Source organism: Barbus barbus, assembly GCF_936440315.1.
Source record: "Barbus barbus genome assembly, chromosome: 7".
Taxonomy (NCBI): Eukaryota; Metazoa; Chordata; class Actinopteri; order Cypriniformes; family Cyprinidae; genus Barbus; species Barbus barbus.
This window is the reverse complement of record NC_136735.1, coordinates 23,449,641-23,468,091: the sequence shown is the minus strand read 5'-3', so window position 1 is coordinate 23,468,091 and position 18,451 is coordinate 23,449,641. Positions and strand designations below refer to the sequence as shown.

Here is an 18,451-nt window from a genome sequence, read left to right as displayed (position 1 = left end):
ATTAATGTGCAGCAAGATATGGCTTTGGACCAAGATATGTTGAAAAGCATAAATATAATCATTCACAATTTCCCATCTTCCCTAATAATTAAATTTACTGAGTGACCTAACAGATTACCCCTGATGTTATTGAGCAAAAATGAACAATGATGATACAGTTCCCAATACAGCAATATTTCTGACACAAACAGGTACATCTCTACTGATGCATTCATAATAGATGAGATACAAAAACTAATTGCAATAAAAGGAATAGTTCACCTAAAAATAAAACTGTACTGAGAATTTACTTACCCTCAGGCCATCCAATATGTAGATTAGATGTTCGTTTTTTTGGTAACAGATTTAAAGAAATTTAGCATTACATCCCTTGCTCATCACTGGATCCTCTGAAGCGAATGGGTGCCGTCAGAATTAGACCGTTGATTTTGCCTCTGATTTCTCTCCTGATTCAGATAAGAGAACTTTTTCACTCATCTACGTTCTGGATGGCTTGAAGGTGAATACATTTTCAGCATTTTGTGTATGTGTGTGAAATTTTCCTTTAACTCAATGACAATAAACCATCCACACATTTTCATTTAAAGATAATGTTACATAATGATGGGGAAAAAAATCTATTTTGTATGTGAATAAATAAACACATGCGAAAAAATACAATACAAACAAGAAGGCACTATCCTGTATTGAAATAGCTGACTTAGTATTTATTGATTAATAGACCAGTTATAGAAATAGTACAGATGATGAAATTGTCTTACAACAGGGAGCATGGAGTGCAGCCTGATCACCCCCATGGCCATGTTCTATCATGACAGTGAGGCAATATTGACTTACTGAACTCCTACACAGAGGTTAACACAACCTGAACAACAAACACTGATGCACTCCCACGCTCACATTTTTAATGGGGTTGACGTTTATATATTTTTATAAATAAAAATCCTTAATAATAACCTTTTATCATAATAAGGGTTCTCACTTCTGCTTTACTATTTTAACAGGCAAATAAAAGGCAAGAAACAGGAGAAATAATACCTTTTCTTATGGCTTTATTTACTTTTTTCCCAGCAAATTTGCACTTTTATTTTTTGCCCTTTTTGGAATTTTTTTTTGTGTGTGTCTTTGTTAAAGAGTAATTACATAAATGAGTACTGGGATTTAAATAACTTACTGGAATTTAATTAATTTAATTACGATATGTTTAGGGTAAAGGTTTGGTTTAGTTTTAGCTTGAAGTTATGCATAATTTATTACTATAGTTATTACTAAATGTAACCTGTTACATTTACCAGGGACACATTAAAATAAAGTGTTACCCAGTTATTTATTTATTATTATTATTATTATTGAAGGTTTCATGTGTTTATTTGTGTACCTTTGTAATATAATATACCTATTTTAATTTTTGCCTGACCTACATTTCCAGTTCTCACGATATTTAAGTAAAGAGAACTACAGAATATCTTTCATTTAAAAAAAGACAGAGAATTTTATTCAGTCATTGACAGTGCAATGTGTTAGACCAGCTGCAGTATAAGTGAGTTGATCAAATTAAAAAAAATGACCAATATGACTTGTGTATTAAGCTTTTCCAGAATTAATAGGTGTAGAATGGAAAATCTCAGAAACCATTAGACAGATGTTTACGCTCACTTGAAAATGCCTTGCCCATGTACTTTTAGCTTCACAATAACAAAATGATAGCTCAGAACAATGCAGGGAGCTTTGGTGAGGTCTTTAAATGTCTCCCAGGCCTCCAAACTGCTTGGCACCACTATGCTGACCATCGGTACTGATTCTGTTGATGGGAATGATCTTCATAGTGGTCTCCTTCAGAGAATACCAGCGACTGTGCCATGTGGCCCAGATGATACCATTGTCATATCCATTCTGTGAGTCCTTCTCTGTGTACTTGCCACCTGTGAAGACCGAATTAATACATCAGCAAAGAGACTCCTTCATGTATAGTATTGACGTTTGATGGACTTATGAAGATGGAAGGGTGGAAGGGTTTACCCTGGTAGTATTTTCCGTTGAGATGAGCAGCATGGCAGCGGTTCATCCACCAGCCAGACCCTTCCTGCAGGGCACAGTTTTCATGGAACTTGTCGTTGTCTTTGTCAGGGGAACTGAACTGCATGCCATTGTGAGATGTGTAGAATTTGTCACTGGGATCATCACCAAAGTCATGACCATCAAAGGCATCACCAGCATCTCCACCAAAGTAATAAGAATATGTCAAGCGGTACGCATCAACTTCTGGTCCAAGTTTGAAAGTGGCATAGTCGGCATACCTAAGAAAACAAGTTTAACAAGGTAAATTTAAGACAAACACTCCTATTGATTGTCGTGCGCCCTAATGTTCAGCAGTATGTTTGATCTGACTGCAAGGGTCATGCAATATAACTTGGCAAGAATCAATTTTGGTTGCAGGGCGAAGTCCTGTTTGGTGACTGCCGATAAGGAAAGCTTCTGCTTTGGGAATTCATGGATAATTCTTGCTCAGGTTTGACACCAAAAGCATTCCTGTAACTCAAGACGTAGAGCATGGTGCTAGCAACGCCAAGGTCATGGATACCCAGTGAATACATATACTCAATGTATAACCTTGAATGCAATGTAAGTCTGTTTGTATAAAAGTGTCTACCACAGGGGTGCTCAATCCTGTTCCTGAAAATCTTTTTCAGTGCCAACCCTGCTCCAACAAACCCGTCTGTAATTACAAGTCTGCAAGTGCTCCTGAAGATCCTAATAAGCTGGTCCAGGTGCATTTGATTATGGTTGGAGCTGCACTTTGCAGGAAGGAACAGTGGGCACTTCTGGTCTACCGAGTATGTGAATGTAAAAATAGGTGATTTGTGAGCTCCGCTTGTGAAATTAAAACCTAAAAATGCACAATATTAGGCAGAAATGTGTGTGAGAGTAAGAAAATCATTTTCCATGGTTCATTACTTTTTTTTGCCGTCCCAATCGACCATCTCTATCCTCAGTACATAAGGCACACTGGATTGAACAGACAGCAGATGCATCTTCTCATTCCCCAGCCAGAACTCTGTTCTGTCATCTGGTGAGAGGTACCCAAAACCTTCCTTATACTGAATCCAGTTTTTGTTGAAGTCAACACTGCCATCACGTCTCTGAAAAGCATACAATGGATTTTGATCAATAAAGCTGAACACCTTTGTAACTGGTTCTACTTGCACAGTTCCGGGCAGTTTTCGAACAAGTAGCATAACAAGGATGTTAAAGATCACAGTCAGTCTTTAGTGGCCTCGTGAGGCCAGGGTAGTGAAGTTTACCTGAACAGCTCTTACTGGCTGTTATACTCACCCCCCCTAAACCTCACTCCCATCTGGCTCACGGCACCAACATACTGGTCTTACTCACACTACTATGAACAGGATTTGAACTAGCATCAACCAGCACAACGCTGCTGCTGCTGTTAGTTATTGCTGTACTTGTAGATTATTGCTGCTGCTGCAAGCAAGTACAGGAACTGCCAATTCATACGGCAATACGGTGCTGTGAGTATTTAAGACATACTGCTGCTGCACAAATAGCATATATACTAACCCGTAGCAGATATATACAGGTGGAGCTGGGGAATGTGGAGGGCTCTGAAAGCATGCTGTAAAATGCTCAAGGGGATGCTAACCAGCCATTTAAATGTAAAGCAGCAAGCTCATTGGCTGTGTATGCAACATGAACCAATCAGCTTGTGCCAAGTCGTTTAACGCTACGAATATCATCGGTTACGTTAATACCCATCAGCCTGCGTCATCTAGAGTTTCATGACTATATATATAATTGTACATCCTTACATTTTCTCAAAGGAAATTATGTCACTGTGCATTGTCTGTTGTGCCACGTACCCTCTGAAGTACAGTCCATCCACGTCCAAAGCTGTCTATCTCACAGTACACCAGGAATGCCTCAGGAGCCCTAGCTGGTTTCACATAGTAGAGCCCACTGACCTTACCACCTTTGTTTGCAATGTCCTGACAGTCTGGGGGAAAATAAACAGACTGTTTATTTTCAAATTTTCTAATCTCCCTCTAATCTTATGTACAGCAAATTCAGTGTCAGTTGTCATTGGGATGTTTAAATTTGCTGGTTTTACCTTTGCCTGTGACTGTCTGAATCTCCACAGTGTCTTTGCAGGGCTCTTTGCAAATCTGGTCTAGCTGGACAGACATCTGCTTCAAATCAGTTATTCTTTTCTCATTAGACTGTAGCATTGACTGCAGTTGACTGGGGAGGTGGGGGGGGGGTAAAAAAAATAAGAATACTTTTAAAAAGGCTATAAATTTATATAATGACATTTATTAAACTTATGACCATATTTAAGATAGGTGGTATAAAAAAAGAAGAAAAATGCTCACTATATTTGATCTTCCTGAGTGAGAATGCTCTTCTCAAATCGCAGTATATCATCAAGCATGCTTGTAGATTTTTTGATATATGAGTCTGACAAAAAGAAGATGGTTATGAAAATCAAGTGAAGTTTCACATTTACTTTAAAAAGACAATTCAGACATACAAAGGCCTGAATATACCTATTCAATGATAATCATGTTTTACTTTCCGTGTTAAAATTCATTTTGATATGCTTTGGGAGGCATAACATGTATATAGTTATACAACTGTCCTGATATCATAATGAAGAAGCCTCTTTAAAATAAAAATAAAAATTGAAGTATCATCTTTATTATTTCTTTCACTTTTTATTAATATTTGAAAAAGTTTTTCTCCTATGGTCCTGTAGTGTGACCAACTTGCAGAAAAAAATCATAAAACAGGAAATTATATAACAGAGAGGACCTCATGACTGTGTCAAAGTAAGTCTTATAAAATATAATTTTAGGTCATGAAATGTCATGTGGTGTGACCCTGTAATCTTATTTATGAATTAATAATTACTGATGTGTAAAAAATAAATAAATAAAATTTAAAATTATATTTTAAACATTTTTAAATAATAAAATATGTACATTCACATGTATTCAGGGTGCAAGAAAAATAATGTTTACTTGATTTTTTTTTTTTTTTTAATTACCGAAATCCGCATTATTCCAAAAAGCACCTGAGAGGTCATCCGAGACCTCTGTACACATTTTACATTAAACAATTTTTTCAATCCATAATTAATGATATATTGCGCTACCTGGTGCTTGTTTCTGTGCTTGTGTTTCTGAGTCTCTCAAGTAGACCACTTTGTCCTGCGCTCCTCTGGTAAGGTTAGCGAGATCCTCCAAATCCTGTTCCATTAGATCCAGCTCTCTGTCCATATCAGGCTTGTACCTCTGTAAATAATCAGCGACTCCACATGTGGTTGGGCAGTATATCCCCTGAGGAAGAGAGAATGGAAAGCTACTGTTAAAATAGTGACTGTTACCATGAAGCTTCTTAAATGCAAATATATTACATGAAACAATCCAGAGCAGACAATCTGTACTTACAAACCCATCATTCGGGTTACATATATCTTGTACTGGTGAATAGTCCCCTCTCATTTGCTTAAAATGATAAAAGGAAGAAAAGACAATTAGGAAAAAAAAAGGAAAAAACTGCTAGCAATAAAATAAGTTTTTTATGTTGCTCACCGCTGACGTTAATGTGGACAGCAGCAGGATGGAAACAGCCAAATGCATGAACGAGGCCATGTTGGACCTGCAATCAGTCTGGTCCCTTGAGATTGTGAGTGACTGTTGACTGCTGCAGGATATTTATCCGATCAAGGTCCTGCTCAGAGATGGAGATAACGGTCCACTATACAAATAAGAGCTACCTCCACCCCACGGTGTGACTCAGATCTAACCGTAAATTAACAGAGATTGGGCAACATGTCCATCTTAATGCTGAGAACATAAATGGGCAGAGACAATCGTACTGTACTGTATTCACTCACTTTTTCATGATGTTGATATTGCAAAGCCAATAAATAATCATTATTGATGACAGACCCACATAATTTTATGTAACTTTTTACCCCCCCATCTACTCTATTTTAAGTTAATGATTTGTAGTGTTTTTCTTGTCCAGTGCTGGGAGATGAAATGTTCCACAAATCTCTAGATGACATGTACACACAAGCACAGACAAACAGACATGTGTGCCGACATACTTTAGTTTAGTCACTGAGGCAAAAAAAAAAATTATTTCTTCATTTTACTGGTAACGACCTAAGTCAAGGATTGCTAAATATAGAATATTAAATAAAAAAAATAAAAAAACTTAACAATACTGGTCCAGTGAACCACTTGAGGCCAGAAATATTGCCTTTCATTATTTTACTGGTAATAACTAAAGATCAATGTGATATAAATTGGTCGTCCATATTTGCATAATTTTTATGATCAAGAAGTTACTTGCATTAAATGTTCTACTTATGTAAGCAGCATTGCAGCTGTTTCCCAGTTTGCATTGTTACCATTTTGGAGTATTTGATGACTGAATATTACTAGTAAATATTTAATCGCTTTGAATATTAATACTGTTGCTCAATACTTGTTGTTTTCAGGGCCACAAACACCAGTACCAAAGGTCATAAAGACTTTGAACGTGTTTTTACCTATTTAACCACTAGGGGATGTTGCACATCAAAAGTATTACAAGGGCCAGATCTTAGTTACAAAGAAGTAGTACACACATCAGCAGTTGTTAAAAATATTACTTGACTTGTACAATAAACTAAATGGGTAAAATGAATTAGTTTCACTAAGCTAAATTGGGTTCTGGAATTAAGGGTGGGAGAAAGTTTAAGCAGAAATGGTTCAGCATCGTAACAAAATAAAAGCATCATTGTTTGTCTCAAAGCAGAACTGAATGAAACAAAACTGTGTTTAGTGCAGTGTTCAGACGGGACTTGAATTCTCAGGGGCCCCATGCCCTGAAACTTCAAAAATGTAAAATATCACAACAAAATTCTATGTTTTAACACTATAGTTGAATCAACAAATAAGTATTTTGCACTGTTTATAATACTTAAAGCAATTATAATGAAGTCAATTTCATACGAGGTATTAGAGAAGCTCATTTGCGCGTGATTGCATTTTGGCGTTTTTGTTTTCATAGCGATGGAGGCTCCAGAACGCGCGCTTTAAAGCACTTTCACGTGAGCGCAGCATGCACTAAACAAACCTGTGCGGCTTTAAAACATTTAGGAGCTCACGTCTGCCGTTTGAACACAACGCTCTCCAGATGTAAGGCCGAATGGGAAAGTTATCAATGGGTTTAACTAATGATGAACGCGCAGGTTGCAGAGAAGCATTTCAGTTGCTCACGGTGAACTTACTTAAAGGGATAGTTCATCCTTCAAAGTTCATCATCAAAAATTCATCCCATCCAGATAACAGCTGCAGAACTGTCAAAAAAAGACTAATAATAATTAATAGTAATAAATCATCTAATTTAAAATAACAATATTATTATGTTCTGTTGGAAGTTTACATACTTGAGCATGTATATTTATTTATTTATTGGGGGAGGGGGGGGGGTTGCAATGGGTGTTTTGCAAAAAACACCCCCCCCCAATCAGCTCAGAAATAAACCTGCTGGATTCAGTATCTGTGAATAAAAAGCTTTTAAAAAACGATAAGAAAGCTGATCCACAAAGTTGACCCATTAAAGGTTCCTTCACTGTGGATTTACAAATAACAGATGAGTTTACAGGGGCAGTGGGTCTAGAGAGTGACATTCTTTACTATTATATTGCTACGAAGGTCTCCAACAAGGTTTATTCATTGTGTTTATTTTCTGCTTAGGTGTATCATGAAGCTCTGACTCTGCCAATAACATCATTAATGTGACCAGGCTGTGACCCGATTTTATGGTGTGAAACCATATTGAATGTGGTAGACGACAGATTTAAGGAATGGCTGACCTGAGAGTCAACTTCAGCGTCTGTGAGCTTAAACAACTCTGAACTCTGCCTGAACCTCTCTAAAAACCAGATGAGAGCTGCTTCCATTTCACAAGTCCCAAGATGCAGCCTGCCAACTCTTCAGTCTCCCAAACAAAAGATAAGAAATGTCACCACCACTGAAGCGATCATGGGAGGTCATTGCCGTCTAAACTGTACAGAAATGAACAGAAAGTCTTAGGTCATTTTGAGGTTATTTAGAACAAGGCCTGAACTGAAATTCCTCCAGTTGTATATATACCACAATGAAATTTGTAAAACTGCCAGACCTTCCCTATTAATATGCTTGTGGTTTTTATTGGCTTGTCTCACCCTCAGGCCATTCAAGATTGTAGATGAAATTGTTTTCTCATTCAGAACAGATTTTGAGAAATGTAGCATCATATCACTTGCTCACCAATGGGTCCTCTGCAGTGAATGGGTGCCTTCAGAATGAGAGTTCAAGCAGCTAATAAAACATCGCAACAATCCAGTTTATCAATTAACATCTTATGATGTGAAAAACTGCATGTTAGAATCAAATTCATCATGAAAATGTTTCTAACTTCAAACTGCTTCTTCTGGCTAATATAAAACCCATAAAATTGCTTTCCAGTGAAAAAGTTGTCTTATCTGAATGAGAAGAGAGATGCGCACAGATCATGCACAATTTACAAGCAAAAACAATCCAAAGGTTATATACAATTTTGTCTGTGGATTCTGATGTGAGAGGAAAACAGGGGACTTTTTCACTGGAGGAAGCATTGTTATATCCGATGACCTGATTACGACAAAGAATTGTTATTACACGCCGCTGCTAATTAAGGCCACTTTTTCTATTGACGCTTACAGAAATCTTTTGGGTTCTTAGGAGAAAGGCTGGGAGGACGAGGACCGATGTGTATGAGAACAGCAAGTGTTATTGTTAGAGGATAATCAGCCCCTGCCTCTTATTAAGGGGCTCAAGTTTCACAGAGTAGACTACAAAATCAGCTCAAAGAGACTTCAAAACATGTTTCGAGCAGAGGGGAATATGGTTCCAGATAAGCTTCTTCACATGTTTGAAACAGACATGTATGAAAAAGTATAGAATGTACTAGGCCTGTATAGTGGCCACAAAATATATGGATTTTAATGTCTTTTTAAACAGTGGAAGGCAAAATAAAATTGTTTAGTTCTTGGTTTGGTTTACTTGGTATGATAATTTAAAGTCACATGAGTTAATAGGCTTATGTTGCATGTGAATAATTACAATGCATTGTAATTACTTTTTGCATTGTAATTATTCTTGTACGTGAATAATTACAATGCAAAAAGTATATGAAGTATGTTTATTATCAAACTATTTCTATATGTGACCCTGGACCACAAAACCAGTCTTACGTCGCTGGGGTATAAACCCTTTTAGGGCCACTGCGCTTGCTGGAGGCAAAACGAAGGGAAAACTGGAGGCGGCCCATTCAGACCAGCGCAGATTCGGCTACATAAGGAGCTTAAAATATAATTTTGTTGTGATGTTGGGTGCCAGAATCGATGTTGTAGAGACTCCAATTTGAAATTTTAAGGTATTGTCTTTTGTTGTTATGGGTGCGTCTAAAGATTTTGTCTTTACTATACACATTAGCTGTGAGTCACTCAACCAGAGGGAATCCTGTCAGATCGTCCATCCTGTGTGGGTTGGCCAATCTGGTTTCGTCCGTTAAAGTTCACCTTTTCAAATAACAATCACGGTCCTGGACAGTGCATCGATACCTTACATATGCAGGTAAAATTGGAATTTCTCCAGTTATTATTCAAAAACAAGCTAAACAGACTTCATTGCTAACGTTAGTGAAGCGGTCAGTGGAATCTTTCTGCCTCCACCTAAGCTCCGCCCCCACAGAAAAACGTCACAATGTTTACTAACAGAAAAAGGGTCTATATTTGTAGCAATAGCCAAAAATACATTGTATGGGTCAAAATGATCCATTTTTCTTTTATGCCAAAAATCATTAGGATATTAAGTAAAAATCATGTTCCATGAAGGTATTTCGTGAATTTCTTACCGTAAATATATAAAATCTTCATTTTTGATTAGTAACATACATTGCTAAGAACTTCATTTGGACAACTTTAAAGGAGATTTTCTCAATATTTAGATTTTTTTGCACCCTCAGATTCCAGATTTTCAAATAGTTTTATCTCGACCAAATATTGTCCTATCAAACCATATATCAATGTAAACCTTATTTATTCAGCTTTCATATGATGTTTAAATCTCAGTTTCTAAAAGATAGATAGATAGATAGATAGATAGATAGATAGATAGATAGATAGATAGATAGATAGATAGATAGATAGATAGATAGATAGATAGATAGATAGATAGATATAATGTTATACCAACGTAAAAGCAGCCTATATTAATCAAGATTTCTAACATTAATTTTTTTTCAATGCATGTTATTGTAAAGTGCTACCAATAGGCTTCACTGTTTATTTGCGAAAACTACACAACATTAAGTAATAAAGTGTTGAGCATTAAAGTGGTTTAGTGTGGGAATGTAACTTCCAGCCAATCAGAATACTGGGGACCTCCTCGGACCTGAAGCACATGCCATATATAAATTCTCCATCGACTGTGAAGTCTGCAAGACATAAAAATGCTAGACTCGCTGACGCTTCTATTTGAGAAAATCTTTCTTTTCTCAAACTTTAATATTTTTAAAAGTCTATGGCAGGAGGAGCCGGAGCGTGCAGTGAAATGGCCAGTGCTCAAGAGAGGAGATCTACTGGAGGTGCAGCGCACTCTCTTCATTCATTACGGCATCTATCTGGGCGATAACAGGGTGGCGCACCTGATGCCTGACATCATGCCAGTATTAACCAACAACAAACAGCTCATCAAACCACTCGTCACTAACAAAAGACTCATATTAGGCTGTATTTACCGAAACGCGAGTATACGTGTAGACTCGGTTGAAGATTTCGCGTATGGAGCTCAGATTATAGTGAATGGTATGGATGTGAAAATGAAGTGTCAAGCACTGATGAGCGAAGAAGTCGCGAGGAGAGCAGAGAAACTGGTCGGCGATATTCCGTACAGTTTATTATGGAATAACTGTGAACATTTCGTGACATATTGCAGGTACGGGACACCTGTGAGCCAGCAGACAGAGAAGGTGAGTTCGACAAAAAAATCTAATCTTTTAATATTATAACAACCTACACAATATTAGAATCTACTTATTAAAATATAATTAATATTTATATTAATATTGGTAACAAAATATTGTAGGATTAATACCATGCTAAATGTCAACATTGCAAAAAATAAACCTATATATTCTTTAAAACCAATACTTTGGTTGGAGAAGAAACAACTGAATTTGATTTGGGCAAAGTCTGTGAATGACATGTTTAATGTATTTTCTTTTGCAGTTCTGTGACTGTCTGAAAACCATCATTCGGGACCAGAGAAGTGTGGCCTTAACTGTTGGAATAGGAGTGATGTACATCCTGTGCTTTGGCCTGGCACCTTCAACTACATTACCCACAGTCTTTATTCCCTTCATTCTGTGGATGGCTGGCTGAGAGACACTTTCACTACATCACATTAAACAACAAAGCTCAGTTTAAAAGGGGACAAGTACACAACAATGCAATGCATCAGTGCCGCAGTGGAATATGTGTAAACATGCAAAGTCTGATTATGCAGTCAAGCAATGTTTGAGCATCATTTGCTTTTTTCTTCTGTATATGTTAAAAGATAAGCTCTATCATTTAAATAGTTCATGACAATATGCTGTTAACTCTGCCTTTACAGCACTGCTATATATTTTTCATTTTAAACCATATACCTAAAATTGGTAAAGCCAATATTGTTGTAGCTTAAAGTTACAGATTGCATGTACTGTTCACTAAAGGTGCCTTATATTTGTATTAAGCATAAGTGTTTATGATCACTGATATGGCAATTAACTGATATGATCAATTTTTAATGTACTATGGACTGTGATTTAAGACATAACATATATAAGTAGGCCTACCTGTAGTTTTTTTTTATTGTTATTATTAAGCTCTGATGAGGCTTGATTGTGAATTTGTACAGTTTCAATGTATATTTAATACCATAAGTTTCTGAACGAGAACCAGAGCAAGAATATGCAGACAGAACAATTTGATGAATGTTGGCATTATGTATAAATACAATTATTATTTCTGGTTACTGCTGTAAACAGTTGATTGGATTTATTACACTATTTTCATTAAAATAAAGCTTGTCTGATCTGTAGCTGAACTTGTGGAATTTGCATTATACAAGCATTAATTTTGCTACTGAACTGGGACTTTCACCTCCTGGCAATTAAGACTGACTTATTCAGCAGGCCATTTAAATATCTATTTATACACAGTGTGGCTTATATAAAACTTGTGAAATTACCTTGTCATAGTCAACATGTGATGCACAAAAGCTGCTTTATTCAATGAACCACATCACTCCTCCCAGAGCAAAATCAAATAAATTGAACAGATGTGAAGTGAACAGCATCAATGTACACTGCTTTCAGCCATGATCACATTCAGACTGCTTAATTTCTTCTTCATCACATCATCACTGGAGGATGAAAATGAAAAAGACAGACGGAAGAAAACCTGCGACGTCTCTCTTTACAAGCGTGGTGACCTTTTGGAGGTATCCAGGACTCTTTTTAAACATTTTGGAATCTACTTATGAATGAATAAATGAATAAATGTACTTAGGTGAGGGTCGTGTTGCTCATTTCATCCCAGACATCCTACCAGTGTTCACTAAAGAGAAGTCCATTGTTGAGCAGATGGTGACTAACGAAAGACTGATTTTGGGAGTTTTGGCCAAAGCAGCCAGTGTCCGTGTGGACTCTTTGGCGTATTTTGCATACGGTGATCAGGTTCAGGTCAATAAAACGGACAGTATGGTCAGTGTACAGCCACTGAATGGAGAGGAAGTGGCACGACGGGCGGAGAAGCTGATGGGATCTTTCTCCTACAGCTTACTGTGGCACAACTGTGAACATTATGTTATGTACTGCCGCTATGGTGTTGCATTTAGCTTCCAAACCTTTCAGGTAAGGAAACAAAAACAAAACAAAAAAAAGGTGGAGGGTGGATATATAGACAATTTGAATATAGATACACTAAAAATCTTTAAATTTTTTGAAAGAATCCTTAATGTTCACCAAGGCTGCATTTATTTAATCAAAATACAGTTATATTGTGAAATATTATTACAATTTAAAACACATGCATCTATTTTCTGTATGTAGTGAATTGGCAGTTTGAGACTAAGAGGAGACATGTATTGTGCAGGAAATCAATGTGCCTGAAAATAACATTTTAGTTCAATGACAAAGCAGATTTTAACATAAATTAAGAATGAACACAAGATTTAAGCACCTTGCGTTCTATGTGTGCACTGTAAAAAAAATCTTTTAAATTTACGGTAAAATACCGGCAGCTGTGGTTGCCAGAATTGTACCGTGAAAAATACGGTAGCAAAATTTTAGGATTTACAGAACTGTTTAAATTTACAGTGAAAAAACGTATTTCATTAACTGAAGCAATGTTAATATACAAACTTTTCAGTTAACTTTTTATTTTTTTCAGTTAACAAACCAACTGCACTTAAATTGTCCAACTGCCATTTGTTTAAAAACTAATATTTATAATGTTTCAGTAAAGTGAGCATAAGGATATTGAGAACTATTTTACTTAAGTACACAAAGAAAAACCTACTGATTTATGCAAAGTCATTAAAAGCATCAGCTCAACTCAAATCTCTTGCAATTAACGGCAGCACACATGTGTGATTAAAATTAGCAAAAAGATTCTGACTGCATCAGTAACTATGCAGTTATTGCCTTTAAATAAAGCAACATGCAGCATAACAACAGTGTTTCTTTGTCCGTCCTTGACTTAAACACAGGCTCTACTCTCCAGCACAATGGTGACCCACAAAACACAACAGGAAGTTGACTGTTAGGTTTTACACTATTTTGCTGTTTATTTTTTTTCTTGATTTTACGGTGAAATACCGGCAGCTGCGGTTGCCAGTAATCTACTGTTTTTTTAATTTACGGTATATTTCTGTTAAAATTACGTATGTGTATTTTTTTTTTCATCTCACACATTTAACCCCTTTAATCCCACAGCAAAATCCTCAGTTTTAAAGAGCACTTGTATGTCCACACTACAGTGTTGAAGTAACACTGAAATGAATGAGATAATTAAGTGACTAATTACATGAGGATTGAGCTTTAGTGATGAACACCTGCTGTTAACAAGTAGAATCACCGAAGGAAAGAGAAACAAGAGCAGAGAAACAAAATTTACAGCCAAAGATGAAATCAACTGAAATAAAACACATTTAATCTCTCAAGATCTCAGAAGAGGGTGATTAAACAACTCCACAAACAGCATCACCAGCTTCTTATTACAAAACACTTTGACTTTATTTCTGTCATATGTGTACAAACGCTCTTTTAGGTGTTGTGCTTTCATTTGAAGTCACCATATTGGCGATCAGTGGTTGCTTTAGTTGGGCTCTTGAACCTTGACTTTTCAAAGTTACTTTTTATTTGGTTGTTTTAATTAACTGTGTTTATTAAGTAGTTTAAAGCAAGAAAAGCCAAAATAATCTATGATTATATGAGACTGATGTTTGTAATGTCAAATCAAGTCTAATTCACTGATTTTAGCCAATGTTTAATCTGTTAGTAAATATATAAAATGTTGATACACTTACAATGCACCGCTGATACTACAGCAATCTAATGTTGTGAAATGCTTCTAAGCAGAATATGCACAAATAAATGTATTGAGCTACAGCAGAACCTAAACACACACAGACATCAACAATCAGCGTATGAATCTCAAAATTGGTGACAATCAAAAATGATAATCGGTTCAACTCTGAGCATCACAAAACAGTCTACTGAAAAGTCACAAACAAAACAACACCAAAATAAAAGCAAATAAAGAAAATAGTAAGAACATTCAGCTGCATAATTTATGCATGCTGCAATGCATGCTGGGAGTTTTATACTGGTACCCAGCATGCTTTGAGGCATGAATTGTTTTTTATTATTGATAGTTACCATTGTTGAGGTTCATGTGCTGATTCTTGATGTCTGTGTCTAAATTGTGTCATATATCTAAAGATTTAGTGCATAAAATGTTTTTAAATTCCTTTATAATAGTATAACTACTTATCTTCTTGAGTAATATTACTACCATAATTAAGAAAATTATTCCATATCACCCGTATTATTTGATACTAATTGAGATCAATGAATCAGGTCATTAATTGACGAATATCAATAACTGTTAATCAGAACTACTTAATAATTTCTCTTGGCTTTTCTTGTCATAACAAATATGCCTCACAAACACAGTTATAATAACCAGAGAAAAACTAACAATGAAGAGTCAAGGGTAAAGAGCATAACTAAAGCAAACACCAATCACCAAAACGGTGAGGTCAAAAAAAACCCTTGAAATAAAATATAAACCTCTGTTAATGTGTAGATATATGACACAAATGAAGTCAAACTGGTTAGTAATAAGTGGAGCTGGTGATGCTGTTTGTGGAGCTGTCTAATCATCCTCTGCTGTTTTATTTCAGTTGATTTCATTTAAGGCTGTGGCTGTATGTCAGCTGTAGTTTTGCTTCTGGTTCTTTCCTTCAGTGATTGTGTTTGTTAACAGCAGGTGTTCATCGGTGTCTGAATTTACTCATATGTTCTCAATCACTCTGTCTAGTGGACTATATATTGATGTAGGGACTAGTGAATGAGGGTGTATAGGGTGTGGTTTCAGACACAGTCTATGAGTGTCGATTCTGAGGCTACTTTCTCGAAAACAAAGGTTAGATCTATTACAGTTATTCACTGTATATAGTAAGGAAACTTACAGTTAATCATTTAACAGGTTTTTACTGTGGCATTTTTAGTCTTTTACCGTTAAAATCACGATAATGTTTTACAGTGTGGGCATAACAGTCACACTCTAAGCCTCCCACAGCATTTATTTACTTGTCCACTTTTGTTTCCAAATTCCAAACAGGATTTCACAATTTCCTCCTACACAAGTACAGATTATCTCCTATTTGAATATGTCAGTGAACTCCTCTCCTCCTGGTTTATTCCCCATAAATAGAGCTGAGAAAAGACGAAAGGCATCTTGTACATTTTGTAGTAACCTTAACCTCATGTGCCATGAAAAACTTCAAAATGCAAAAGAATGAACAGGGTTATTTTCAGAGCACAAAAGCCTCGTTTGAGCTATAGCTACAGTTCATAGCCTTTTATATGGAGCAAAACAACTCAAACTATGAATATGATTCAATGGTCCATTTTGAATGTCTAATTTCTTGCTGTCATACTCTCTCTCTCTCTCTCTCTCTCTCTATATATATATATGATCAATTAGGTCTGAATAGGTATTGTAAGCTAACACTGACAATACTGCAGTAATCTATAGGTTAATGTTAATTTTTCAAGTTATAAATTAACAGTTTAAGTATTATGAATGAACATGAAGTAGGCTACTAATAAAAACTGTACATTTCTAACACTAACATTAAAAATCTATTAATAACAAACTGAAAATTAAAATGATTGTTAGTTAGTGAAAACGAATGAATTGCGAAGTTTGATTTAAATCCTACGTGGCGCCTCATATAATACTCGGTAATCTGAGTAAAGTCTTAAAATGTGACATTCAGACATTGAAACACTCATCTAATAACAGTAGCAGCACCATCTAGTGGACAATGGTAATACATATTTCCTTAAACAGTTACAGAATCTTCAGTTCGTGCAAACTACAGCAAAAGTTATTAATATATTACAGATAAACATTTGATTCCATGCTAAACAATGCCTCTCCCATCTCTTTCAGTTCTGTAAAACTGTAAGGACAACTCTCTTAAGCAGAAAGACGGCCTTCCTGTCAGCTATAATCGGGGTCTTCATCATGTTGTATCTAGGCGCTTTGACACCTCTCACCACCCTCCCCATTGCCGTCATTTCCTTTACCATCTGGATGACATCTTGAAGACACTCCGGGAGGAATTTGTTCTTTAATGTTGATCCAGAAACAGCCACAAAAGCATCAAAGCATTGACAACAACTGCTGACAGACTGTCCTTCACTACATAGCAACAAAATGTTTTGGTATCTGTGCCTAGAATATGTGTCTGTTATGCAAAATATAAATGTTAAGAAATGGTGATAGTGATACCATCATGAAACTTTTCATTAAACAAGTGTTAATCACATGCCATGTAATTATAGGATATAGGCCCCTACATCTGATGTATCTGGAATGCATGTTATTTGATGATGATCAGTTTCACTTATTAAGTAAATAATATTTTATATTTTTAATTATTAAGTAAATAATCATTTAAAAAATATAATTTGTAAATGATCATTTACTTAAAAATTTTAAGGCAAGGGGTTTCCTCAATTTTATTAAGTTAAGTCAACATCACTTTTTATAGTGTAATATTTGGACGGTCCCGAGTGCCATAATGTAGTCAAAGAGAACAGTAATGGGGATAATGATGATGAATAGTTAATGGAAAGATGCTGCAGACATAATTTACATTAGCTAGTGTCCTACAGAGTCTGGATCCAGTTCAATGCAGTGGGTAATTACTTGGGGAACATTCTTACTGCATCCACTTGAGTAGTTTAAGGAACTATTCAGGCTTGTTTGTTTGCATAATTCAGGCATCTATCAGTTATGTTTTAGATTAATTGAGCAGACAGGTACTATTTCACTTTAGAATTAAGAAGATGAGTCACTTGCAACAAGCAAGTTGTTTAAGTTGAGTATGAAGCGAAGTTGAGCATACATTTTTAAGAGCCAATAAATCAGCTTCCTTTGCTTTTACATGTGAGTGAAACCTTGCAAATATCTTAAAGTATGAGGCCATGAATATCATATTGAAATAAACTAAATTGTTTTGTTACATTGCACATAAAAAAAGCTGCTTTGATAAAATAAACTCTTCAACACGCATCTCTCTTAACACTTTAAATCTGCAAAATGATAAGACCTCCAAGTTAGAGCAAATTTGCACAACGTCTTACTAATAAATAAAATGAATAATAAAGAATTTCTTTAAGAAGTTATCATTTTTATTCTCAAGATGACAACACATAAGTATCAATACATATACATATGTATATAATCATATTATTTCATGGCGTTAAATTTTTACTGTAAAGTAAAACAGTTGACAGCACTATGGATCACAGGATTAACATCAGAAACAGCGCTTCAGGGAGCTGGTTATTTCTGTCACTGTGTTCTCTGTAGTGTTGTTGTGCTGCTGCTTCTATATATGTCTATTTGCCTGGCTGGACATTTACCTCAGTCTCCCTGTGGAAGTGAATGAAAATCTATACCAATTAATCACAGTAAGTCAATTAAAAAGCTATTTCACTGAGATTTAGGAGGGTTTAGGTATCATACTGTATATAGATCATTTGTTCTAATTTTTTTTTCTACCCAAATGTG

At 35.8% G+C, this 18,451-nt stretch overlaps 3 protein-coding genes across 3 annotated transcripts; 2 read left to right on the top strand and 1 right to left on the bottom strand.

The window, feature by feature from the left end:
- Positions 1–681: 681 nt before the first annotated feature.
- LOC306873067 (fibrinogen gamma chain-like) lies at positions 682–5,718 on the bottom strand. The gene is made up of 9 exons (XM_079422077.1): positions 5,607–5,718; positions 5,463–5,519; positions 5,168–5,351; positions 4,386–4,470; positions 4,124–4,254; positions 3,876–4,009; positions 2,956–3,140; positions 2,020–2,297; positions 682–1,922 (listed from the first exon to the last, which is right to left on the bottom strand). Exons 1-9 carry the CDS (start codon positions 5,664–5,666, stop codon positions 1,741–1,743), a joined length of 1,296 nt encoding a protein of 431 aa, XP_079278203.1. The 5' UTR covers positions 5,667–5,718; the 3' UTR covers positions 682–1,740.
- A 4,827-nt stretch (positions 5,719–10,545) lies between these two features.
- Positions 10,546–12,174, top strand: LOC306873073 (lecithin retinol acyltransferase-like; the record flags this gene model as incomplete). Its single annotated transcript, XM_079422086.1, has 2 exons — positions 10,546–11,064; positions 11,324–12,174. The coding sequence occupies 2 exons, from the start codon at positions 10,546–10,548 to the stop codon at positions 11,474–11,476; spliced, it is 672 nt and encodes a 223-aa protein (XP_079278212.1). The 3' UTR covers positions 11,477–12,174.
- Positions 12,175–12,455: 281 nt separating this feature from the next.
- LOC306872716 (lecithin retinol acyltransferase-like) lies at positions 12,456–16,978 on the top strand (the record flags this gene model as incomplete). Its single annotated transcript, XM_079421470.1, has 3 exons — positions 12,456–12,618; positions 12,677–12,990; positions 16,823–16,978. The coding sequence occupies 3 exons, from the start codon at positions 12,456–12,458 to the stop codon at positions 16,976–16,978; spliced, it is 633 nt and encodes a 210-aa protein (XP_079277596.1).
- Between the last annotated feature and the right edge of the window lie 1,473 nt (positions 16,979–18,451).